This window comes from Cheilinus undulatus, linkage group 6, assembly GCF_018320785.1.
Source record: "Cheilinus undulatus linkage group 6, ASM1832078v1, whole genome shotgun sequence".
NCBI classification, from domain to species: domain Eukaryota; kingdom Metazoa; phylum Chordata; class Actinopteri; order Labriformes; family Labridae; genus Cheilinus; species Cheilinus undulatus.
In genome coordinates this window covers 17,975,880-18,003,161 of record NC_054870.1, presented here as the reverse complement: position 1 = coordinate 18,003,161, position 27,282 = coordinate 17,975,880, and the positions used below count along the sequence as shown (strand labels likewise).

Genomic DNA, 27,282 nt, shown 5'->3' with positions numbered 1-27,282 from the left:
CTGTTAAATAACAGTCTGAAACAGCGTCACAGGCAAGTGAAAAAACAAAAACACAGGTAGAGACTGGTTGAAAATGAGAGCAGAGAGGAAGAGGGGAAGGAGAAGAGGAGGAGTTGTTTCTCTCCTGTCGCTCTGTGTAACAGATCTCATGCTCTGCTAACGATCTCACTCTAACACTCACTCTCTCTCCTTCTCTCCTTCGCACGTGCATGCACAGAGAAAAATTACAGCTCAAATCTGAAAACAGATGGTAGGAAAAACAAGGTATCCCTTATAAATTAAATATTAAAACCATCCTAACAGCTCTATTACTGCTCAAACGCATAAACACTCAACACTTCTTAGTGTCAATGCTGCACTGTAACACATCAAATGAAAGATTACATAACAACTGTGTGAGTGAAGTGTGTGCACGGATGAGACTTGGATTTGAGGTTATTGCTTTTGTGTGTAACTGTGAGCATTCACCAGTGGGTGAATTACATAAAGGATTGTTAGAAGACACTCCAAAAATAGAAAAAATACTGAAGAGGTTCCCTTCAGGAATTGGAGAGCTTCAGATCAAAAGAGTTCTCACATTTTTATAACACAATTATCTGCAATGTGAAACCATTTCAATAAAATTAACAGCGCAGAATCACACCCTTGGGTGTTAAATAACACCTCAGACTAATAATGTGATTTCTGAAGATTATTTGCTATTGTCTAAAGTGCCCTCTATAAGTGAAGAAGTATGAAAAAACAACACTGATACATTGCTGTCCTTAAAAACTTGAACTTGAACCAAATATGGTGATTTTTATAGGTGGCTGGTACTGTTTTCTTTTAGTTGTGTTTCTAATGTTTATGTTCTGTAATTAAACTGCTGTTGCTATTTGACTCAACCTCGTTGTATGTGGTGTCACAGTTAGATCAAATCTAAGAGTCAGATAGGAAACATCCACAACAGTAACTGGGAAAGCACTAAACACAGTACCCACACACCATTTGACCTAAATATCTTGTGCAAATATTAGAATACCTGTGTGAGTAATTCAGAAATTAATCACCATATATGATCTGTGTAGTGACCACGTTTGTGGGTTTGGGTTGGAAAGTTGGGGTTGCCCCCCACCGATGTGAGGCTTCCACTAAATTGTCTACTACTGCTACTACTAAACCAGTACCAAACCACTAAACTAACAACTAAACTACTGCTCATATATTTACAGTTTCACAAAGGAAAACACATCAAGCTTGTAAAAGCAATGTTGCATGTCTTACTTCCTGGAAATTTAAAATAAGAGCAATTAACAATTTAAAGCAATTGAACACCAAAATATTACCAAGTCATTACTAGAAGCTAACTAAGTAACACATGTGACAGTAAATTTAGCTCATCACTTGTTCAACATTTCAAAACAACTCTGGTCATAAAAAGAGTTTGTAAATGATCTAAAAACTGCACAAGCCTGCATGAGGATGGTATTTAAAAAGACATGTTTCTATATACTGTAGTACCAACTGATAGAAAAGGTAAGTACAATTATAGTGTCTCTAATTGTCTAGTAATTTTACAGAAATAAGTAGTAATGATACAGTAATTTCTCAAGAATCCAGTGGTAATTACCTTGTTATAAATTGGTATTTTACCACGTGATAATTCAGAAGTATCTACCTTGTAATAATGTATCAATATTCAAGTAATTCTTTGTAAAATTGTGGCAATTCTCTAGAAGTAAGTTGGTATTTTCACCAAGTAATTTCTTAGGAATAAGGTAAGGTAAGGCATCCTCATTTATACCCATAGGTAGATTTGGTTTGCAGTGAGTGAGTCAACCTCACTGGGGGGGGGGGGGCTACATAAAATAAGATAAAAACTAAAGGGTATAATAAGAGTAGGATAAAGGTAAGATCATAACATGGCTCTGTGAGGTAAAATGAGGCAAGTATAAACATTATAAAGTGACAATAAACCTCAAATGAGTGAAAGTTAAGATAAGCTAGGAAAGTGCCAACACTAAACACAAGATAAGGAGAAGGAGAGCAAGTTCAAAGTGCAAAGAACAATAAATAATCAGTAAATAAGACAAAGTTTGTTCCTACATCATTAGAGTTGTATTACTATGACTTGTTTATCTTACTGATGGCTACTGGGACAAAGCTATTCTGTAAAACTTGGTTTTACAGGCTGGTATCTGGTACCTGCATCCAAGATGATAATTTTATATATCAGTTGCTTAATAATTCCCAGGTTGTTTCTTTATTTTGACCCACTAAATGAAAGTGAGTCCTTCCTTAATAATTTTAAATTAATTGTTAGAGTAGGGTTAGAGGGTTTGGCGGTCAGGGTTTGGGTTAGGAGTTAGGGGGTTGGTGTTAAGGTAATAAGCCATCTGATTACCAGAGAATTGCAATAAATTACAAGGAGTTACTTGATAATTAATATAGTATTACAAGGTGAATACTTAATATTACCATATCTCTGAGTTATTACTCGTAAAATGCTAGTCATTACTAGGGAATTACCACCTTATTCTTGAGAAAGTACTAGGTCACCAGGTCCCACTAAGATAAGGTGTTACCCAAAAAATTCTATGTCCTATTACAATAATACTATGTATGTATTGCAATATGGTGAATTTCTTGATCGAAAACATACAAATTTAAGGTGAAGCCCTCTAGTATGTTAAAATTTAATTTTGATTGACAAAGAATGACAAGTGTCTAAATCCAATATGTGGGATCTATTTTTAAAGTATAAAAGCTGTTAAAGCTTCTGCAAATGACTTAAATTCATGTTAATTTTGAGGACAAAGACATGGGTCTTATCTCTGCTAGATTTGTCCTGCACATGCAACAAAAAGCGTATCCTTCTCTGTTCTAACAGTCACATAAACCCCTTACTCTGAAGCTCTGCTGTTAAAAATACTTAAAAAAGGCTGTGTCTACGGCACACAATGAATTACTTCATTATCTATCCCATAGCATCCCTTAGTATAAACATTTACAAGTAATGTAAGTTACAGGTAGCCCTCCTACCTGATGATTGTTTGCTTTAGTAGCTCATAAAGAGATTTTCAGTTTCTTTCATTACCAGCTGAAACAGGAGCTTTAAGTTCCTCTTTAGGCTTCTGTACTTATTAGCTTCACTCTGAGCTCTAGGACTTTCATACTGAAAGGCTTTAGGGGAAGTTCCCAGGCTCACACGAATGAAGACAGTCACTAAAATCTACAATAGCATGGAGAGAAGTAGATCCTACAACCTTAATACTCTGTGATACAGAAAATCAGCTCTTCACCTGCTGTTTCTTTAGAAGGATGTTAACAGAGGTGAGATCTTTGCCGTAGTCATCGGACTGAAGCTGTCCCTCCAGGTTGGCCATCCACTTGTCGAGGTCAGCGCAGCTCTGTGTAAATAGCTCAGCCTTGTTGGCATCAAACAGACACTTGGCTTTGGTCTGGGTGGTCGACTCGAGGTCCTGCCACATTGTCTTTAGAGATGCCAGTTTCTCTTTAACCATGGCCTCCGTCTCTGGCTTCTCCGCCATCAGCGCCTTCCCATCCTGAGAGATAGAATTGTTTTTATACTCAACTGTAATGTCAATTAAGTATTTAGTTTCTATTTATAAAAGAACTTTTTTCACTTTCAAAGTTTCTTCTGTTGCAAAAACAGGATAAAAATGATGAATTAAGACAATTATTCTAAAAGATGTCAAAGTGGCGCAGCCTTTAGAAACGTTTGGCTGACAATACAAATGAGTGCACACGTTTACTTCTTCTCCCACCTTGTCAATCTTGTCCAGCCACTCCTTGTTGGACTGCAGCTCTGCCATGAAGGCCTGGTGTTTGAGCCACTTGCTGTGAAGGTTCCTGGCCTCGTCGTACGTCATGTCCTGAGCTGTCAGCATCTTCTCATTGATCCACAGGGACAGCTAAGGACACACAAAAAGCAAAGAACCATAACAAAAACATTACAGGGTACACTGAGGACTCTATATAAAGACCATGCAGGTGTTGTGGATAGCTTTTGTTATTTGATGTGTTTGATTACCTCCTGGCAGTCCTGTAGGAACTTCTGTAGATCTCTGTTGTCTTTCAGCCTTGCAAGCAGGTCACTGGCAGCCTCTCGGTTCTTCTTGTGTCTGAGGAACAAAATTTTACATGTTGGAGTTTTGCTCATTTTTTAAGGAAACAAACAAACAACATACAGAACTTTTTTTCTCCTAATTCCTTAATAAGAAAAGCTTATTTTTCAACAGAGTCACAACACAAGTTATTTAGTACGGACAGAACCGGGGCGCATGGCTCAGATAGTATTTTTTCCCCTCTCATGTACATCTAATTATTACTTAATACTTTATCATTATTGTGTCTAATTCATTCATATCGAACAGCACAATGACTATCAAACAACTGACATTTTTAATTGCTATTAATCTTAATATTTCTGTGCATAATTGATGAATCTCCTTTTTTGTTACACTGTAAAATGTCACAGTTTTGCATTTAAAATTAAGTTTAGTGTGCTAAAAAGGACATTAAGGAATTTAACTAATGCAATTTAAAAAATGCATTAATTAATAATGACTTAAATCAAATCAGCTAAAATGAAAGGTATTCAGATGCATTTCAAAAGTTAGAATATCATGAAAAAGTTCATTTTTCCTGTGATTCAATTCAAGGGAGGAAACTTCAATACATTCTAGATTCATCTCATACAAAATGAAATATTTCAAGACTTTTGTGTTTTAATCTTGATGATTATGTCTTACAGCTCACAAAAATAAAAAATATCACCATTTCAAAATATTAAAATACCACAAAACTTCAGTCCAAAGAAGTGACTTACAATACAGAAATGCTGACCTTCGGAAAATTACGTTCATTTACGCACTCAGTCCTGGGTCAGGGTTCTTTTGCACAAATTGCTTCATTGATTCAGTCTGTGGCATTACTGGGTTGTTATGAAGCCCAGGTTGCTCTGATAGCAGCCTTAAGCTTGTCTGTATCATTAAGTCTGGTGTCTCTCATCTTCCTCTTGACTTTTCCCAGAGATTCTGGGTTCAGGTCAGCCTAGTTGGCTGTTTAATCAAACACAGTAATATCATGGTCAACAAACCAGTTTCTGGTAGTTTTGGCTTCACTTTGGTCAGGTGCCAAGTCCTGCTGGAAAAGATTAAGTATCTCCATAAAGCTCTTCAGCAGATGGAAGCGTGAAGTTCTCTAAAATCTCCTGGTAGATGGCTGACAGCAATGACATTGTACCCCTAAACCATTACTGACAGCTTCTGTGCCTCTCTGATTTTCCTCCAGACTCTGGGACCTTGATTTCCAAATGAAATTCAAAATTTACTTTCAGCTGAAAACAGGAGTTTGGATCATTTAGCAATGGTTCAGTCCTTTCTCCCCTTAGCCCAGCTGAGAAGCTCATAACATTGTCTGTGGTTCAAGATTGGCTCGACACTAAAAACACCACACTTGTAGTCAATTTCCTGGACTCATCTGTGTGTGGGGGCTCTTGATCCACTGACTCCACCCTCAGTCCACTCCTTGTAAAGCTCCCTGAGGTTCTTAAGTCTTATTTGTTTGACAATCCCCTGAAGGCCGAGCTCATCCATGTTGCGCTTTTTCTGGCAGCACTTTTCTCTTCCAGTTAATTTTCCTTGAATAAGCTTTAAAACAGCCTCTGAGAACAGCCTGCCCTTTCAGCAGTGACCTTCTGTGGCTTACCTTCCTTGTGAAGGTGTCAGTATTTGTCCTGTGGATAATAATCAAGTCATGAGTCTTCCCCATGATTGTGGTTGTGTTTACTGAACCACAGTGAGAATGAATGCTCAGGAAACCTTTGCAAATTGGGATTTTCCACAGTCTACTAATAGGTTAAGATGGTAGAATTCACATTTTTGTGATTTGTAAGCTGTAATCATAGAGATTACAACAAAAAGTCTTCAAAAGTCTTTCATTTTGTATGAGATTAATTCAGAATTCATAAAAGTTTAACTTTTTGAAGTAAATCCTGGAAGAAAATGAACTCTCACATGATATTCTACTTATTTTACAACAAGGGACTCAAATCTTCTATATTGATTTTAAGGCTGCTACCCTTAAACTAATAAAACCTTTCAAACATCCTGCACACAGAATAAAACAGAATTCTCATTATGCATAATCTGTGATGTACAACACAAATATTGACATATTCACTCTTTAAATTAAATTGAAAATGATCAATATTTGATAATTGTTGTCTTAGAAGTAGAAAAAAAAGAATATTTGTTTTTGACCAACAGTAGCAGTAATGCTTTCACGACAAAGTTTCAGTGTCTTTGGGTACCTCTGGTCGATGGAGTCCACTTTTTCCTGAATGCGCTCAGCGCTGATGTTGCCGTCGGTCACAAGTCGGCGTCCGGCGTCAACCACGCCGCTGATCTTCTCCTCGTTGGCATCCATGGTAGTCATGAAGTCCTCCTGCTTCTTGATGGCTGCCTCGGCCCCCTCCAGAGTGCTGGGCATCTCAGTGTGAGCGAGGACATACTCCTGGCGAACACAAATGAAAACAGGGTCATTACTCGGGACGCACTGATAAAACATTCTTCCAGACCAAGTACGAGTATGACTTACATTTGGGTACTCACTGATACTGATACTGAGTACATGTTAATTAATAAAAACGCTTGTTCTTACAATTATTTTGAAAGTTTGCTTTATTTTCATCCAATGTTCCTCATCCCCCCTCTTGACAATTTATCAGTTCATTATTTTATTCCTTCTCTGCTTTTTTTGTCCTCATATATGTTAAAATACCACAAAACACAGATGTGGGTCCAACTTTGACTACATGCTAACATCATGCTTTAAAAATGATACAGACCACAGTATCTGCAGTGTTTTATGAGTACCGGTACGTAGGGTTGGTACTGGTACTGACACCTGATACTGGTATCTGTACAGTCCTAGTTATTACTGGGTAAAAATGGAAAAAGTAAAAAAATATACATTAATGCAAGGTGTCTTTATGAATCTGTATTGAAGTGTTTCCCCTTGGAGTATCTGTTTATGTGTAAAGAACTACTTTTTTCTGATATCATCAGTTAAAACTAAGAGATCACTTTTAACCATTTTATTAGTGACTGTGATGAAAGACCCTGACCACTTGGTGGCAGTGTCTGTCCTCATAGTAAAAATACACACAACCAGGCTGGGCTGTTGAATATGTCTTGTTTTGCCCAATGAAAGTTCAAACCCTGAGATTCAGTACAGTAACACAGGGTCAGGTGGGGTTAGGTTGGAGCTGTTCCCAGCATGCACTGAGGGGTGGTCAGTCTCCCACAGGAATAATATGTGTGTGTGGGTGTGGGTGTGTGTGTGTGTTACAGAAAAATTTGACAGAACCCGCTTGATACCAGTCTGGACAAATGCCCAGTGAGAGATTTATCCGCGAAACGCAGTGATTGTGTGTGTGTCAGCATCACAACACTAATGAGAGAACAGTTCACTTGATGGTCAAACCACATTACTAAAAAAGCATGAAATCCCTGCTGACACTCCTCTCTGCTGTGAATGTACCACAGTCTGCACTTTTACAGTTTGTCCTGGAACTCCCACAGCCTCATTGAATGTACCTCAGTTTTATTCTGACAAAAATAAACAAAAGTGGTTTGAGAAAATATTTGGGCTCAAATAAAGAGTATGTTGTGGGTGTTGAGGATACTTTTGCCAAGCTGTGAAAGCTTTTGCTTATGACTCCTCATTTTCATACAAATAACTGATAAAGACTGTGTACAGGGAAGCAAATTTATTGAAGTAACGTAAGCCATGTAAATAACCCTCTTTCTTAAGTCTAGTAGAGATAGGAAGAGTAAACATGGTTTTATGAAAAAGATAATACAGAAACAAATGCTTACTTTCTTTAAGAATCCCATCTTAACTGCCTTTTTTATTAAACCTAGTTTAATGAGCTGGTTTTCTCTCATAGAAACATACCTCTATGGCCAACCCTCTTGATTTGCTGATGTTTGAGCTTAATTTCATTCAGAACACAGGTCAATAACTTTTAACCAGTGACACAAACGGACACAGTGGAAGTTTCCTACTCATTCTTTAGCTACCACTCGTTCATTTCTCTCCCTTTTTCCGTTCTTTCTCTCTTGCTGCTCTGGTGATCAGCTGATTATGGGCAGTAACTCTCTTAAGTACTAAGCTAGTCAGATTCTGCCACAACCTTGTCTGACCAATCATCATGCACCTGTCACATTTTAAATCCATCATCCTCTCTTTCACAGTCAGCAAGTTGTTTCAGTGTAGACGCTGCAACCCTCCTCCACCCCAGCCACCTCTATTCAGTTCATCAGCATCTTGTCCAGAACCTCACAGGTCTTCTGTTCATCTCAACCTGCATCCTTGGTCTCCTCTTCCAAGCCACCTCACCTTACAGACTGTAGAGATGCTATGAAACTAATCTAACATCTCTCACCTTAAGGAACTATTTTTTTAAATTATCATTGTTAAGAAAAAGTCATAATTTCCTAAGTTAAGATTAGCACCACTGCGTAACGTAATGTAACACTTTTACAGGCAACTTCCATTATGTGTTAGCATCAGGCTACTGTACAAAAATTCTCCCCTTGGAGGATATTGCACCAGCCACTACTGCTCTTGATGAAGAAATTCGTATTCATGGTTCTCCAGGGGCTCAATATGAACACTTAAATATAGGTGAAACAACTGAGATATTTATGCAATACAGTTTTTCTATGACGAGGAGAATATCTATTCTTTGCAATGTCTTCCCCCCCTAAATCAGGTCAGACTAGCAATCACTGCAGTCATCAATCACTCACTGTTTTGCTAGTCTGGAAGTGTCTGTTATACCACCCTAGAGTGTAAAAATTCTTCAAAGTAGAGCAGGTGACACCTCAGACCCTACAGATAGTGTCCATGCAAATACAAAGCTAAAAGTATGATAACATTAGAGGCATACCTGGTTGTTGAGGAAGGCCTCTGCCTGCTTGGTGTCCCTGAGGAACAGCTGGTAGGCGTGGGACTGGGACAGCAGGTTCTGACGGTTCTCCCACATCTTGTGTAGCTCATTCCAGCCAGTGTCGAGCGCCTGAAGCCGCTGTCGCAGGAACATGTACTGTGCATCTGTTTGGCCCTGCGTCACCATCTCACCCATGTCCCGCATCTTCTGATAGTCTTCCTCGTAGTTGCGGATCTCGTTCTTGATGCCTTCATGCTGGGCCAGAAGCTTCTCAGCCTCAGCCAGAGTGTTGGGCATGTCTTCTGAAGCAATGGCTGTCTGAGTGCGGGATAGCCATGACTGGAAATCGTCCAGGTCACGCAGGAACTGCTGCAGCTTACTGGCCTCACCCAGCGACTCCTCCCGGTTCTTCATGGTGTCCTGCAAACCGAAAACAAAACATCTTTAAACACATCTCTAAACACAAAGTAAGCTTAAATTCATTTTTTATATTTTGCTGTGGTGCAACATCAGAAGGTTGGCTTTATATTTGGTAATGATTACATTATACTCAGAGGAAACACCTAACATAAATTTTTTCCTACCTTCATCTCATCCCAGACGCCGGTGATTTCGGCCAGTCGTCCCTTGATTGCCTCAGACTGCTCCGGGTGTTCTGAGGCCAGGCGGTCGGCTTCCTTTCCCAGGTCACCCAGTTTGTCTTCGATTGCAGCAAGGTCTCGCTCCATTCCTGTCAGCTTCCTCTGCAGAGCCATGACACCGGCCAGGTCGTTCCCCAGCTCCTGAGTTGACTCGATGACCTGGGGGACACATGAATCAGACACAAGTTTTATCTTTAAGTTGTGTAATGCGACCATCACTTTTTAATAAACATAATTTTTGATGTAACTTTCAGGTTTTTTATAATGACAAGCAATAAAGGAATATTTGCTTATGTGTTGTCTGACTTCCATCTGCTTGCTTAGATTTCCCCTATTGCTTTGGAGGGACATAAACAGGACACTGCCAACAGCCATCAAGTCGACTTTCAGACCCATTTTTTAGAGCTTTTCTATTGGTCCATTTAAGAAATATGCCACTATTTGATTCTAAGAAGTAGCTAATTCAGGTATGAGCAGTTTCTATTTGCAGTGTATACATGTATTAAAAGACAACTTTCTCTAATGATTAAATAAGGAAATTTTCTACTGTATTAAGGACCAACTATAGTCTCATTTTTCCAACCAGTTTAAGATTAAGAGATCAGAAGTGTATGTCAAGCAGACGCTGAGATTATGTGTTGCATGTCTGATAAAGATGTGATCCCTTGTTGGGTACCTTGGTCTTTTCTTTGATCCATGACTTTGTCTCGTTGCACTCCAGGTGATAGTTCTGGACGCCCAAAGCTGAGTTCAGGCTGTCTTTCTTCCGGTCCACCAGATCCCTGAACTGACTCCACCTGCATGGACAGTCAAGGAAGAAGATGCCATCAGTAACAACTAAAACTGAAATCAAGCAAGGGATCAGTTCAGCAGTATTTATTTTTGTCCCTGTTGTATCACTGCCTGGACCTGTTTGGTCTTACAGTGCCTATAAAAAGTATTCACCCCTGGATGTTTTACCTTTTACTGATTTTATAACTCATCATGGTCAATATAATTTGGATTTTTTGAAGTCAAAGTGAAACAGAGTGTCTACAAAGTAATGTCAGACAAAAATATTTAAGGTAAAATAAGTGACTGAATAAATTTTTACCCCTGTTAAAGGGGCTGACCTAATTCAACAGAGGTCCAGCCAACTGGTGCTAGTAGTTTCATGATTGGTGAAATAGGGATCACCTGAGTGCAGTGAGTGCATATTAGGTGACTGTAGTATAAAGCCACCCGTGTCTGGTCCAGTCACTAGTAATCAGTATTCCTGGCTACCATTACATCATAAAGACAAAAGAATGCTCCAAGCAACTGAAAGAAAAGGTGATTGAAAAGTATAAAGCACTGAACATCCCCCAGAGTTCAGTTAAATCCATCATGGAGAAATGGAGGGAATATATCGCATGAAAAAATCTACCTAGATAAGGCTGTCCTCACAAACCGAGTGACTGTGCAAGAAGGAGACAAGTGAGAGAGACCTCCAAGACACCTATGACTACTCTGAAGGAATTTTTGTAAAAAAAACAAAAAAACAAACAAAAAAAACAAAAAAAAAACAAAACAAAAGAAAAAAAGCCAAATTACATTGGCCATGATTGATCTTTCAAACCAATATAGAGTAAAGCATCCAAGGGGGTAAATACTTTTCAGAGGCTATGTACAAACTAAAGCAGATTAATTTGGGATCTTACAAATTTACAAGATCTAAATCCTAATTTATAATCCTTTATCCATTTTTTGGGTAGTTTTTACCCAAATAATTGACTAATCATGTCTCACCACAACTCAATTGACTGCTTTAATCTACGCACAACCATTAGTAAATAATCTGCTAATTCTGTTTCACAAGCCTATAAATCCTGATTTATTTCCACCCTTAATCTCCTGAAGTTTTGTTTCCCATCAAAATGTAGTTAATTTAGGAACGGAGCTTTTAATCCTGGAGTATCCATCAGTTTAATCTCAACAAGATGGTGACAAACTGTCTCAAAGATGTGATAATCCTGCTGCATATAAACTGCTCTAATCCCAGCCAGATTACCTGGTGTTGAGTTTGTCCTGCTGAGCTTTGATCTCCTTCTCACTGGGATGTCCGCTGTGGATCAGCTGCCGGGCAACCTGGTTGACCACGGCGACTCTGGACGCTTGGCTGTTCATCTCTGGCTCCAAACTTTCGAATCTGGAAGAAGACAGAGAGTTGTAATCACTATTTAATTCAACACTTTCATCGGCTATAGAGCAAAGAGTTCCATCAAAATTTCTTATTTACATATCTGAACCTTATGAGCCTGTTCTTAATTAGACATGTTGTTTAAGTTGAGAGGAAATTGAGAGGAAATTTTATGATATACTTTTTCACCCTGCTGTTTTATTACTGTATGACATATGGAGCAGACAGGAAATCGGTCGAGACAGACTGAAGCAGGTCCACACTCCTGCTTAAAGTGTTAATATAGAAGAAATCCAACACATTTGAGGGATAAAAATGTTACTTTGAGTATCAGTGATCTCAGCTGATGTTCACATACTACACAAAGACATGCATACAAACACAGACACAAAGTAAATCAGCCTCTGGGAAAAGACCCATGTGATGTTTTGCCGTCAAACAATACAGCCAAACAAGTGGCAGATAACCGGCGTCTGAGAACGAATCCTTTAACACATCCACACACCCTCTTAAACAGTGTGGGACCTGCAGTGTGCCGTAAACAACAGTTTACTGCTCTGGTTCCCACACTCTGACTGCGTCTCTCCCACTATGCTGCAAAACAACAAACAGACAAACTGACACTGGAGCAGATTTAGAGTCTAACACTGCTGCTGTTATTCACATGTTGAACTGTAATAGCAACAAATTACATAAATAATAATCCTTATGATTGCTGTACATGCTTGGATTAATAATGTTTTAGAGGAGAATTAGTTCAAACATTGCCTGCAAGTAGAGATGAAACCAAGAAACATAAGCAGCTTAATCTGTGAATAAATAAACTCATAAACCACCTCCTATTGTCATTAAAAACCTCTAAATAATTATGTAAAGCCATTTGGAATGATAGCAGCATTAACAGCCAATTAATGAGATTATAATTTTCCTATTTTCCAACAGCCAATAAACAAAAACATCCTGCCTCTAAGAAAATATAATCTGATAGTAATCAGTCAAGTTTAAATAGCAGCTAAACAAACTCATTACATAATCCTTTTAACTTGTGTTGTTTGTTGTTTTTTCTGCTCAGACTGAGTTACTGATTTTTAGGAAAGAAAATCAATTTAATCTGTAAATTTTCTCTATGTTTTTAGTGTTAACGTTTTGTCATTAGCACAGTCTAAGTTGTTTTAGCACTCTGGAATAAAATCAAGTGAAGTGAAATCATGAATCTTTTATGTTACAGTGCCCTTAAATGCACCACAAAGGGGGAAATAGTCTCTTAGGCAGAAGATATGAGATTAAAATTAGGGTTTATAAATGTGAATGAAATCAGAACAAAATGAAGTGTTGTCCTGTCCTCTTTTGTTGGTTTAAGTCTTCTTTCACCTGTACCACCAGCAAAGGGAGAAATATAATTGGCTGCCATTAAGCAAAGGTAAAAGTCTGTGGGGTTTTCAGTATCTGTTTAAAGGCGCAATCACACTATGTACCATACCCAGGGCCAGCTCTTCATAAGCAGCACAGGCAGTATGGGCAAATGCTAGGGATGCTGGCCTGATTCCCAGACTTTTCATTGAAGCCCCAAATTTAAAACAACTGGACATCAACGTCAACTTCCCTGCTCATCACTCTCACTAAATCAGAATTTTGCCTAGGGCATCGAAATGGCTAGGGCTGACTCTGACCATACCCAAGCATGTTCAACCCCTAACGTCCATTTTTATTGTCCAGTGGGAGGGCTCCATACCAAGCTCAAGAACTTCCCTGACCCTGGCACAGATGGAAGAGATCGCCTCGGGCACTGTAGGATTGCTTGGCATGAGCACATGCAAAGGCACGAACATGGATGTGACATATAATCAGTGTGAAAAAGTGCACCACTTTGCATAACGGAGAGATCCAGAAGTGTTAAATGTCCAGATCTGACCAAAAAAAAGGTGAAAAAGGCCACAAATAACCCTTTTCCATCAAGCCAGTTTAAGAGCTGGTGCTGGGCTAGAGCTGGAGCCTTTCTGCAGAACCAGTTTTCTTTTCCCCAGGCTGGAGCGGGCCACAGAGCCATACCACCGCAACACTGTGAATGTCGGTGTGCATCACTGTTTCCCGACACCATTAGCACTTTTAGCTTCCTCTAACTCTCTTCATCTAAGACCCACAAAGCCAGGAGGCAGCTCATCTCCTCCTTGAAACTACTGCTGCTTTACTCGTCTTTTTTGTCTTGTTGTCTTGGCATTCTTCCTGGTTATTTGTGCGTCCCAATCCTGCCTCCAGCCACAGACACAAACATGCAGCTCCTGCATAAGCAGACCCCTCTGTGGGCATGCAGGCTCCAGCTTGAACTGGTTCTTTCCCCAGGACCAGCAAGGCATTTGTGCCACACTGGAACTGGTTTTCTTGCCCAAAGCCAGTTCTTTGGCTTCGAAAAAAGAACTGGTGCTAGATTAAGCACTGGCTTAGAACCAGACCTGGTACTGGCTAGTTGGAAAAGGGATAGTGGTCAGTAAAGATCCAGTCATGCTCTCTTGGTTGTTCTCAACTGTTGCTGCCCACGCTTCATGTAAACAACGTCATGCGTGTCATATTGTGACCTGACAACATATGTCCACGAGGTAACCATGTTCAGGCTTGCTTGGGCCTGATGCAATGTGAACGCAGGCCAGTAGGAGACCGGTTAGGGGGACAATCACACTCGAGCATCACACTCAGCTGACCCTAGTTTATGAGCCCTTATGAGTATTTGTTTATTTGACAGTTTTACTTGATTTTGTTGACCCTCCAGATTATTGTATCTTCTTATGTAACTGTTTTTTTTTTTTTTTTTTTACTTTCGAACTATGACGAACTTTGGAATGTAAAGATTGCTTTTATTGTAATAATGAAGACGTTGTTCGGTTTCTCACCGGTGCTGTACCACCTCCAGGTCCTCCAGTTTCTCAGGGATCTCCATGCTGTTGAGCCACTGCTCCTTCTCATCAATCCAAACCTCGCAGGCGTTGGCTTCGCTCATCATCTTGTAGAGAGCCAGAGCGTCCTGCAGCGCCTGCTTCCTAAGCCGTGTCAGCTCCACCACCTCTTTGTAACGCTCCTCGATGCCTGCCAGTCTGTTCTGGACCTGCAAACAAACAGCAACACACATGTCAGGGCATCAGTGACTGCAGAGAGTCCTCTAAACTGTGGAGTAGTATGTGCTAACTTTTTGGTTTCTATTAGAGTTTTACCTCCTCAGAGTTGGCTTTCTCAGGTGGCAGTGTGCGAGATTGTTCGTGCAGGGCGTCAATGACAGGTCGGTAGCTGTTGATTTCCTCAGCTACATCCTTGTGTTTCTTCACCAGAGTCTGAGCAGAGAACTCATCATGACCGACGTCCACGCTGGAGACAATACGGAGTACGTCCAGCATCCATGTGTCGATGTCATCAGCATCAGCCTGCAGAGAGGAGATGAATGTTAATAAAATGAATCAGAAGTGTGCACTTCTGCTCCCAAATCCAATTGCTAATTCCAACAGAAACAATAAAACTCAGTGCATTTTCACCTGGAACTGGTGCTGGTTGCAGGCCTCCTGCAGGCGAGCTTTACGGACAGCAGAGAGATTTTCAAGGGCCGCCCACTGATCCTGCAGCACAGAGAGTGGAGGAGGATGAACAAGAGGGAAGGTGTCAGGATATAGTGCAACGGGAACATCAAACAAAAGATTCTGAAGGTTGAATTGCAAGAAATAAAATAGCCATAATGTTACAATTTTTGCAGGCCTATGAATAAAAATACTCATGTCCAATATTTTCTATAATTTTAACTGACTCAGTGCAGATGTGATCATTGAAAGTATTGATACAAATCACAATATCCATGACTTGAAATTTAGCTCATGTTCCATCCATTTCTCTTGATTGCTGCTGAGACCTTTCTACGCCTTTATTGTTGTCCACCTGTGGTAAAATAGACTGATTGGACATGATATGGAAAACATACAACTCTCTATAGAAGGCCTCACATGTGACAATGCATATCAGAGAAAAAACCAAACCATGAGGTCAAAAAAACTGCCTGCAGAGCTCAAAGACAGGATTGAAAAATAATTCTGCTGCACTGAAGAGCTGATTGCCAGGGCAAAATGAGCAATCAGGGGAGGAAGGCCTTAGTGAGAGAGGTGACCAAGAACCCAGTGGTCACTGAGACTGTCAGACAGACACAGCTCTGGTTCTGGCTCTTCAGTGGAACCAAAGTGGGAGGACATGATGGACATGTATCACCATGTCCAGCTCCGCTTTTGCCCAAGTCTTTTTACTGTCCTGCTATTCCTTCTCAGTTTCCTGAGTTTATCAACTATTTGGTCTGGCATTTGGGTGAACCCAGCCTTTGCCTTCGTCTCCTCAGCAGATCACTTTTTCTCCATTTTTTTCACTCATCTTCACAACCTAAATTATGACACGCCAAATGATGACTTCACCGTTCATGAGAAAGAACCAGCAATTTTTTGGTCCCAGCTGAGAACCAACTTTTCAAGTTCTGAACCAATTTTTTTAATGGTTTGAACATGCCGGTGGGTTCAAAATTAGGTTTGGGAACCAGAGCCAGCATGAAGCCCTGCTGGTCTGAAAGGCCCTATGACTGAACTCCAGAGATCCCATGTGGAGATGGGACAAAGCTCCAGAAGGACATCACTATAACCATCACTGCAGCCCTCCTCGATCTGGGCTTAGGGCAGTGTTGCTACACAAAAGCCTCTCTTCAGTGCCATCATGACAGCCCACTTGGAGCCCCCTGAAGGACTCTCAGACTGTGAGAAACAGGATTTACTGGTCTGATGAAACCAAGATAGAACTGTTAGGACTCAACTCTAAACGTTATGTCTCGAGGAAACCAGGCAGCGTTGATCATCTGCCCAATACCGTCTGAATAGTATAGCACGGTGGTGGCAGTATCATACTGTGGGGGAGGTCTTCAGGACTAAGGACTGGGAGACTGGTCAAGGTTGAGGGAAAGATGGAACTGAATGGAGCAAAGTACAGAGATATCCTCAATAAAAGTCTGTTCTGCAGCACTCAGGACCTCAGACTGGGCCTAAGGTTCACCTTCCAACCTGACCATGACCTTAAGTGCACAGCCAAGACAACACAGGTGTGGCTTAGGGACAACTCTGTCAATGTCCAAGAGAGGCCCAGCCAGAGCCCTGACTTGATCCCTATCGAATGTCTCTAGAGAGAGAGCTGAGAATGGCTGTCCACTGGTGGTCCCTACCTGACCTGACTGAGCTTGAAGAATGGCAGAAAATCCTCCAGTCCAGGTATAGAAAGCTTACTGTGTCATATTCAAAAAGGCTCAAGGCAATAATTGCTTACAAAGGTGCTTCAGCTAAGTACTGAGTAAAGAGTCTGAATACTTGCGTTAATGTGATACTGTGTTACTTTGTTTTTGTCTTGTTTTTGAAGGGGTCTTAATACTTTCTGACTGCACTGTTTATCCTTGCAGGTAACTTACAAACCAGATTTCCAAAAACACTCAACTTTGCAAGCAGTACCAACAAAAAATAAATGTAAAAAATAATTTTAAGGGAGCGCAGATGGTCAAGTGGTTTAAGGCACTACCCATGTATGCGGGCGGCCCAGGTTCGAATCCGGCCTGTGGCCCTTTACTGCATGTCTCTCCCCACTGTCTTCCCTGTTTCCGAGTCTATCCACTGTCCTTACTCTATCAAATAAAGGCATGAAAAGGCCCAAACATAAATCTTAAAAAAAAAAAAAATCATTTTAATTCCTTTTTAAATTTGTTGTGGGGTTTTTAAATGATCTAATTTGTAGAATAAACCCAGATTTAAAGTGTTCGGCAGAATCTGTCAGTGTACCTGGATGTCCTGGATGCGTTCTTTAATCTTGTCTGCACCAAAATGATTGTTTGCCACCAGCTCCTCTCCTTGTTTGATGGTCTGCTGCAGGTGGGCTGCTCGCCCGCTCATCTCATCTTCGAAGGCTTTGTGTTGACTCAGCAGGCGCAATGCTCCAGTAAGATCCTTCCCATAATCCTCAGAAGACAGGATCTGTTCCTTCTCCCGGATCCAGCCCTCCTACAAACCACAAGCACATCCAGATCTTGGTTAGATCACAGCAGGACTAACTCAGGTTTGTTTTTTGATGAAGCGGTCCATTCTGAGACTTGAGATCCATTTTAAGTTTTTGTTAACAGAGCAACTTTGAGTAATTTTGGGACAGAAATAAAACACAGAGTGAAGGAGCTATAACAAGCAGTGTCTGAAAGCCAAGAAAAGAAAATAATGAACAAACTGAGACTCAGATTTTTCATTTATCTGCCAAATAACTTATAGTGGGGGATAATAACCTCCTCAGCCATTTCCCAGAAGAACTTCCAGAGGCGTCGTGACTCCTCAAGCCGAGCTCGCCGCTCAGCCGCCAGCTGACTCAGCTCCTGGTAGCAGAACTCCATGTGAGCGACGCGATCTCTGATGACCTGAGGATCACAGGGCTTATAACCTGCAGAGGAGAGGCGTAGTTATTTTCTCCTCTCTTATTCTTCACAACAAACAAAAACAAGAACTGATAAGAAGAAATGAATCTGTCTCTCTCACCCTCCGTGTCATCTGCAAACTTCTGTGCGTTGCTGTTGACGTTTCGAACTCTGTCCGCCTGGATGGCGATGTCAGCCTCTACCAGAGCGTGTTTCTGCAGCAGGTCCTCCACTCCAAGCAGGTGTTTTCCATAATCCTGAGAGAGCAGTAACATCTACAGGGAGAAAGAGTGTAGGATCAGGGATATTTTGTAGAGTAAATACAGTTTCTTAGGTTACATTTTAGCAAAGGTCTCTAAAACCTACGTTGAGGAACATCTTATGATGCCTTTACAAAGCATAATAGACAGAGGGCACTGTTTCCCCAAAAAACGGAATGCAAAGTTTTGTTTCTGATAAAAATGTAGAACATAAACTCTGTTTAATCAGTGATAGTTTCTCTAGTTCTGCAACATGGAGTATGAACGACTTAATGACTAGAAGGGGACAACTCCACTGATTGTATAGGGGCCTATAAGGAAATGTGACGACTTCTCTTACTTATGAGTTTATGTGCTCCTCTATTATTTAAAAATATTTTTTACTAACAGTTGGCATAGGAGAAATTGCTACACTGAGGGTGTTTTTGTCCAAAAACAGCAGCATACAAAAAATAACAAAAAAAAAAGGTACTTTACTATCTCTTTTCGAACTTCTGTTGCATTATTTTTTTAATCAAGATCATACCTGCACATAAATATCAAATACCTTTTTTTTTTTTTTTTTGGAAATTTAACCATTTTAATTTTAATTTAAGTACAAATATGTGATGATTACAATTTGAAATACACAATAAATACATTTTTTTTATACTACATGCAAATTGGATTTCCTTATAAGGTGATTATCACAACCATGTATATGTTGATTATGAGACAACAAGTTTGATTTTTATGCATTATTATTTTTTAAAAATTAAAAAAAATAAGTACTTGTTACACTCATGGTATAAGAGGCCAAAATAGACACCATACATAGATAAAAGTAAAAATGTTTTTCTTACAAAAATCCAATATTTATGCATTACTTTTAAATACAGATCAGATCTAAACATTAATATCAAATAATGATTAATTTTTAGGAATTTAACCCTAACAATGCCAGTTTAAGTGCACCCCCAACCCCCCTCATCATTTTTGTAATGTAAAAAAACACATAAAATGAAACATTTTTCATATACAACAAGTTGACTTCTTTGATTAGTACAGCTGAATAAAACATTATGATGCTTATTTTCCAATAAAGCTTTTGGTCACAGATTTACACCTTGAGATTGAATTCACTGACTCATGTGTTGCTTTATAATCTTAAAATCTCTTGTGTTTATTGTTTTTTAGGCTATTTTAGACTGTGTTTAGCACTTTGATTTGCCTTTTGTATGAAAGGTGCTTAATAACATAACTTGCTTTTTAAAAGTATTTTCAAAAGCTTTTTTTTTTTTCTTTTTTTGTTCAAAAATTGCACTTTACTCCATTAAGCAGTGATAACACGTACATTTTTGTTATTTTCTCAAAACTGTCAACTTATTTATCTCATTATCTTATGATATCAAAGGTGGATTACCCATGACAATATTCCACTTTCCTAAGATATCTAGAAGACAACCAAAACTGAAATGTTCTCAAGGCAAAATTGAGTAAAATAAAATGCATGCATGTCCTCAAAGGGTTTCTGTAATGATGCATGTTCCAAACATGTTTATTTTATCTTTTTTTTTAATTTAATTATGTTTAGATGTTAAGGTCGTTAAGTGGCTATAAGTTTATGTGCACTGTTATTGTAAAAAAATGTTTAACATTGAGCAGTTAGTAACTCCTTTAGTGCCACAATCAAAGTTCAATATATTTTTATCAAAATCTGATTTTCATAGTTAAATATAAATAATTTTTAAAGAGTAAAGAATTTACAGAAACCTCATTCATATATTACAATTTATTCTCTAATACAATCTGGGATTAAATTTTAAAAAGTATTGTTAAAAATGGAAATCAGGATTTTTTTTGAACAAAGTAACCTCCATAAGTTGTCTGCATCAGCAGTAATCTACTTCTCAATCAACACATTTTCACTGGTCAAACCCCCTGCCCTTGTTTGCCCCGCCCCCACCTCCATACCTTCATCTCGTCCATCCAGTCCATGATGTAGAGCATCTCCTGGAAGACTCTCTGCAGGCCCAGATTGGATTCCAGTCTCGTCCTCCGGGCCTTCAGCAGCTCCAGCAGGTACTCCCACAGCCGGATCACGTTGTCTTTCCTGGCTGTGATGCGTTTGATGTCATGGTAACTCTCCGCCTCCAGCTCTTTTGCCACGGCAACCACCGCCTGCAGAAATGAATGAGGAGGAAAGTATGAATGGACAAAAAAAGACAGAATGAAGCTTGTGAGACAAAACTCTTCAAGATGATGATGTTTAACTCTAAAAACCTTAAAATTGAATATAAAACAAGAATGTGCATTTATTTTACACTGAAAATATGCAATAAATAATTAAACTTACTTTTCTGTATAGTAAAAACATCTTAGAAACCCATCCAATAATGACTTAAGAGCATGCAACTGGGTATTAGACCTGTGTCATGGAGGATTAAACACGTCTGATCAATGCTTGAACCTAATCAATGATCCTGTGTGATCAAGGCTTCAATCCACCTGATAAAGCTTATTTCAGGCTTAGTCTGTGTGTGTCATCTTTTCTAAGAGTTTGTCAGAAATCAATGACAAAAAAAGAAAACAGAATCCAACTGATGAAACAAACCTGAACTCGCTCCTCATACGCAGCAATGTCTGTCTCTATGGCTTCATGTTTCTTAGTGGCTGCTTCTACAGCCTGGAGGTCAAATCCAAAGTTATCCTGGAGGAGAAAAAGGAGAGGAAACAAGGGGAGAAGGGAGGAGAGGAGACATACAGGCAGGGGAAAAAGGAAAAGGAAAGAGGAATGGTGAGGTTGCAAGAAAGAGATTAGACAGAGACAAGAAAACAAGGAAACAAGGAAAGATGAGGAAAAATTGACATAAGGAAGGAGGGAAGGACACATGAGGAGATTAGGATTATTTCTTGATATTCAAGAGGACTTAAAACAGACTGACAATTAACAATCTATACAAACCACATTTCCCTGTGATTGCATTAACAAACCTGAGTACCTTACTAACCTTACTAAAGTGTATTTTTTTGCCTTCGCAGTACTATGTCAGTACTAAATATGACTTGTATTTAGAAAAATATTGAGAAAATGATTAAATAAATATTTGTTTTACCTGAGAGACAAGCCGCTGGTTCTCACTCAGCCACGTCTCCCTCATTGCGGCTTTGCGGTCAAAGCGTCGTGCTAGCTGCTCCAGCTTCTCCTGACGAATCAACTCTGTCCTCAGGGCCAGCTCCCGTTCATGCTCCGCCTTCTCTAGACGCTCCCATGCCTAAATCAAACACACAATGACAGGTATCAGTAGGTCAGTGGTCTTTCAGTTTAAATGGATTTTATTGGATTTTCTTATTGTTGTATTGTTAATTTTAAAGTAATATCATAGTCCAATCTCTATTTAGAAAGTAAAGTTGAATTATAAATTAGAGCAGTTCGCATACATATAAAGTTAAATTATAGTAACTCATGACATCACAGCAGCTGAGGTTACCTTGTTGATGTCAGAGATGAGCTTTCCCTCTCTGGGTGTGTAGACTTTCTGGTTGTTTGCTCTCATTTTACTCTGGATGGTAAACAGAAGAACCTCCAGGTTTCCCTTTTCTGTGAACCTGCACATAAAACATGACAACAAACATTACAAATATGAGTTACACGATGTAGTACAGATGAACAGTCATTTAAAGAACAAACTGTTGTGCCTGGTTTGTTGTGCAATCGGACCAGGTAATAAATACAACAGGTTTCCTCAACATAAAACCAAAGGGAGTTTTAAAGTGTTATGTTACGTTTAGGTTTGGGGTTTTCTTTGTTTACACACTTCTTTTCCCTTGAAACTATGCGCTGGTTGTAAACAGAGATGCAGCAATTGTGTTTTATTGGTGAAGCTTGGGAAACAAAGGATTACAACTCCCAGGGCCACAGGTCAATGGTGGGGAAATGTCACCTCCTGTCCATTTGTTTAAGACCTGCTGATTGGGGGACTTGATTCACCGCTGTAGAACGCGGACATTCTCAGCAACAACCGACACGCTGTGAGGGATGATGCTCTGCTCTTTTATCTCACCGATGATGCCAGCGGCAGTGTAACCATTTGTATTACAGCACTAACTGTGTTCATTTTAACTGCATCAGTTTAGCGCATTTTTTAAACTCCACACCATGGTGCCACCTTTTCCCACCAAAAATAAAACCTGAACAAAACAAACCAGACCAAGCTGGCAGCTCATGGAAGAATGATGGTGATCACTGGGGCTGAGGTGTGGGATTACGGGTTGTCTAAACGGGCATCATAGCAGTCATGTGTAATTAGTATAAAAACTATGGCTGTCCTGTGGTAAAAATTTTTTAAAAAGTGTGATAAATGTTTGATAAACTGTGATGAATCACTGAATTTCAAGTTAACTTTCATGAATCCCAATTTCAATCACATTTTTAAAACTTAACACTGACGATGCAAAGCAATTCTTACCATCATCTTGATTTGGCAAGAAATATATTTTATGATCTTGACTTTTAGATGCATTATTCAACTAAGAGCTGCATTGATTTACAGGTAAGAGACAGCTTCAAAGTTTTTATGATTGCACTGTGATTGTACCTTATTTAAGTATCATGCACACTAAGTGCCAAACCCCCAAGGGTTTATAAGACAGTGTTACTGTGTTCCTACAATTCATTTCATTACAAGCATTACAGAATTGCATGTCCCTTTAACATATCAGTATTATATCCTATATTCTGCCTTTTCCTCCATTTGCAGATAAAACCTGATAGTTTTACAAAATTGTCCAGCTAGAAAAAGAAAAATCTGCATTAATGGGAGACTTCTCCCCAAATGTACATCCCCTTAAATCCTCACAAAAGGACATAAAACAGAAAATGAATCTCACTGATATTCTGTGTTAAACATTGTTATTTATTGAGAAATATGCAGGAGTGCATGTACAAAATGACTCACTGGTGTTCAGTGATCCCCAGTTAGTACACTTAAGTTTGACAAATAAACTTAGATATTTCTCAAGAAACGTTTTTTTGTGAGGCTTTTACTTTGTTATTTGTGTCCTCTTATATAAATAGTACTTTACTCCTGAATAACACCTGCTTTTATTTTAAAAGAAAATATCAAACATTTAGTTGATAACGACATTACCTTAACCCAGGAAAAAAACTGACTGGGGAGCAAAAGTAAATTGTATTTATTTTTATTTAAAATTTATTTTACCAGGAGAAAGAACTCCTGGGATTAAAAAAGAAATCAAATAACACAAGGTGCAGATTACTTTTGACTTTTCCACTGAGCTGTCTGTAAGGTTTTTAAAGGGAAATTAGATGAATTTATTAGACCACCACCCAATGAAAGGTTTATGCCACAGCTGCCCTAAATTAACAGCATTGGTAATTACCAAAATAATTTTTTATGTTTCTGCAATGGTTAATACACCAATATGTAGAAGCTCTTTAACCTAAATGATATTTTTAATGGTGAAGTATAATTATTATTGTTATCCATGAATTTTCAAATTTACTGATTTACAAAAAAACTGAAAAAATAGTAAAGCACATTATTATTTCTTGACTAATATGTCAAATTATAGTTATTTACTTGCATTCCTGAACAGAAAAATGAGTTTTAGTGGTTGAATGTTATGCTTGATTAATTTCTGACTTCTCAGAGAAGCCCAGTGAGGTGGCTCAAATTTGGGTATAAAAGGGTGAATTTAGTTTGAAATTCCTCATTCCTGTTCAAAATGGTAAAATGTGGAGAGCTGACTAAAAATGAAAGAGTCTGCATTAAATCACCTCATGATGCTGGATGGTCTCAGACAAACATGACAGGTGGTCTAATAAATTTGTTAAGCACTGTACATCACTGTGAAAACAGGGAAACACTAAGATTAGTCGAATCCAGTTGTTGCCCTTCTTACAATGGCAGCTTTAAAGACAACAAAGCACAAGATTAACAAATTATCATGTGTTAATTTTAGACCTTAACCTCATCGAGATTGGCATGCATAAGTTTACAGCCCTCGAAAAACTAAACTCTTTTTTGAAACTTAATAATAGAAGTTTAGTAAAACTGAGGGCATCAGGGGCATTTACACACAAAGCCAATTCTTGAAAACAAGGTGCGGCCCTACATTATGGTTATTAAAAGCCATTTTGATTCCGCTGAAACTCCTCTGCATTTCTGCTCGGAGTCAGACTCAGCTGGTTCTGAGGATGTGTTGTTCTGTGTGGGAGAGAAACTGTGGTTTAAACAGCAAACTGTTCAATATTTTGTTTACTGTGAGAGGTGGAGGAAGTGGAGGAGTATATTTCACATTGCATTTTCACAAGTTGAAATAAGAGGGGAAAAAATTCTTTTTAATTTAGCCTGTATCAACATGATCAGAATTGGGGAAAGTTTTTAAAAAGTCAGTAATGCTTTGTTAAAAGTGTGTATAGACAAGTGTTTCCACTAACTTTGGTGGTTTTTCCACTGTGCGGTACGTGTTGAAGGCTTGCAGCTGCTGCTGGACTCCCACCAGAGAGTTTGCGAACTTCCTGTTGTTGAGGATGATGATGGTCTGTTCAATCCACTCCAGGAGGTCTGAAGCCAGAGACTCGTACTTCTCAATCATCTTCTCTGTCTCGATGGCGTTGTCCAAAACCTACAAAAGAGACATGTTTAATAGAAAGACATGACGGCATAGTGCATCACAGCCTGCAGAAATAATAACATATCTGAGGTGTTGGGGGGGGGGAGTTGGTCACCTTGCCGATCCTCTTCCCTTCAACTTTCAGGGCCTTCATCTTAGAGAAGTAGTGATAGTATGTGACCACATAGGTGATGATGGACTTCTCATCAGGATGGTCCACACTGATGTCTGTAAACACACAACAAAGATGAATGTGTAAAGCAGGTGTCCGGGTTTGAGTGTGGATGTACATACTGTATTTCTGCATTATCTCTCACCTTCAGGGTCCAGCAGCTTGGTGAGACCCAGGTGCTGCTCGGCCAGGTTGAAGGCATTCTGAAGATTGTAGTGAGCATTTGATTTCTTCAGCTTGTCGAAGTCGATCAAATCCGGTCTGAGGAGAAGAATCAAACACAAGAAAATAATTAATCTTTGTCGTGTTGGGATAAGGTTCTGTAAAAGACTTTGGAACACTGGCTTTGCAGGAGTAAACATAATATGTTGAGTGTTCAAATGCTTCAAATGTTGCAATTATTAATCAAGGCTTAAGGAAATTGAAAGCTTTATCCTTGTCTTTCTGGACCAAAGAAGAAAGGCATTTTTAACATTTCTGCTGCATACTTTACTTTGATCTCTTTATTGCAATAATTGCATTCATAATCCTTAAAACAGACCTTTTCTGTAGTTGTATCTGTTTTTTCATGCCCCCTACCCGGTAATAGTCAGGGCTGAAGATAACTTGTTTCTGAGTTGTGCATACATCAGTACATATGTAAGTCTGGGCACGTCTTATGCACACAATAACTCAAGAAAACTTTAAGGGATTTAATTCAAACTTTGCACACATGTCCAGCCTAGCTTAATTTTCTTAGGTCAAATGTGGTCATGTAACCTCATGTTCATCCCTTGCTTGTTGACACAATATCTCCAAAATCTCAGAGGGATTTCCTTCAAAGTTGGCATAAATGTCTACTCTGACCCAAGGATGAACTGATTATATTTGGGAGGTCATAGGTTAAGGGGCTCATGGTGATCCCTTGCATGTGAATGCAGTATCTCAAAAATGATTTGAGGTACAGTCATGTGCATACGATTTAGCGATGTAGAGTGCTAAGGAGTCAGATGTTCCCCAACCCAGGACTGAGGGGGGGCAGAGTCAAGCTCGACACATGTCGGCATACGACACACTCAGCTGCCAAGGTCAAGCTTGATGGCATCTCTTTTGTCCACTTCTTTTTACAACTTGTTTTGTGCCTAACAGCACGACCAGGGGCTGGTAGCAGCCTTACTACTGACACGGGACAGTACCCTAGGTTATACTTACTCACCCAATCCACCCTTTACTCCTAAGGTGTTGACTTTGTTATTTATCTCAATAGCTTATTATGTCCCTGATAACATGCAAGAACATCCAGAGCACCACAGGGGTTGTGTAAATCCTCTTTCCTACCCAATGTTGCCCTAAGACAGCTTAATTGCCACATCTATGCCTTACTGAAGCGTCAATTTTTGGCACAAACAAGCCAAAAACGTATAGATAGTACTGTATTTTCAAACGTTGCTCCTGACAATATCAACTCTGACCCTAGGATAAACTAAATGAATTTTAGAAATGCAAAGTTAAAGTATAAAAAAAACACCCAGCCCTCCTCGACTGTCCAGCAACTTTATACCATGTGGATGCATATAACTGACAGGTGGTAGTTCAAGTTTTTCAAACTGTCCAGTAAAGAGCAGAAACAACTTATCCATTTGTTTCATTTTAACATATATAACTCCCCATTTTCAATAATTACAGAAGAGGAGCATGTTTAAACATAAAGATAATGAAAGGGGTTTCAGAAAATGAGAACATTCTTGCTTAGCTGCTGTGTATCCTGAAAATTGACTTAATTAAGTAATAACACAGTTTTCTTTATGTTCTGCATAAAGAAATGTTATAAGTCTAAATGTGGTTAGAAGAAAACAGTCTGCTGACCGATCAGCTGAGACCCTGCAGTTATTACTGAGAAGACTGTCTGCAGTGGTGCAGCAGTGCAGAGCAAATAGCTCCATGGGGAACGATGGGATGTTGCAGCTGCTGTTGTTTGTGTGTTTATCTTTAAGGCTATAATTAGGGAAGTGTTATTGTCTACCTGTTTTCATGAAAGCTTTTAAAA

General features: G+C 39.2%; 1 protein-coding gene across 2 annotated transcripts in view; it reads right to left on the bottom strand.

Moving 5' to 3' along the window:
- LOC121511054 (spectrin beta chain, non-erythrocytic 1) overlaps positions 1 to 27,282 on the bottom strand; it is a 187,238-nt gene that overhangs the window by 30,690 nt on the left and 129,266 nt on the right. For both annotated transcript variants that reach the window (XM_041789564.1, XM_041789562.1), the window contains 21 exons: positions 25,402 to 25,517; positions 25,200 to 25,312; positions 24,909 to 25,096; positions 21,937 to 22,054; positions 21,562 to 21,720; positions 21,060 to 21,155; positions 20,420 to 20,626; positions 18,328 to 18,481; positions 18,081 to 18,232; positions 17,590 to 17,808; positions 15,280 to 15,360; positions 14,965 to 15,171; positions 14,647 to 14,858; positions 11,633 to 11,770; positions 10,280 to 10,400; positions 9,547 to 9,762; positions 8,963 to 9,382; positions 6,317 to 6,519; positions 4,034 to 4,124; positions 3,768 to 3,914; positions 3,282 to 3,545 (listed from right to left, as the gene is read on the bottom strand). In XM_041789564.1, the coding sequence (XP_041645498.1) occupies positions 3,282 to 3,545; positions 3,768 to 3,914; positions 4,034 to 4,124; positions 6,317 to 6,519; positions 8,963 to 9,382; positions 9,547 to 9,762; positions 10,280 to 10,400; positions 11,633 to 11,770; positions 14,647 to 14,858; positions 14,965 to 15,171; positions 15,280 to 15,360; positions 17,590 to 17,808; positions 18,081 to 18,232; positions 18,328 to 18,481; positions 20,420 to 20,626; positions 21,060 to 21,155; positions 21,562 to 21,720; positions 21,937 to 22,054; positions 24,909 to 25,096; positions 25,200 to 25,312; positions 25,402 to 25,517 (3,622 nt within the window). The remainder of the gene's footprint in view (positions 1 to 3,281; positions 3,546 to 3,767; positions 3,915 to 4,033; positions 4,125 to 6,316; positions 6,520 to 8,962; positions 9,383 to 9,546; positions 9,763 to 10,279; positions 10,401 to 11,632; positions 11,771 to 14,646; positions 14,859 to 14,964; positions 15,172 to 15,279; positions 15,361 to 17,589; positions 17,809 to 18,080; positions 18,233 to 18,327; positions 18,482 to 20,419; positions 20,627 to 21,059; positions 21,156 to 21,561; positions 21,721 to 21,936; positions 22,055 to 24,908; positions 25,097 to 25,199; positions 25,313 to 25,401; positions 25,518 to 27,282) is intronic.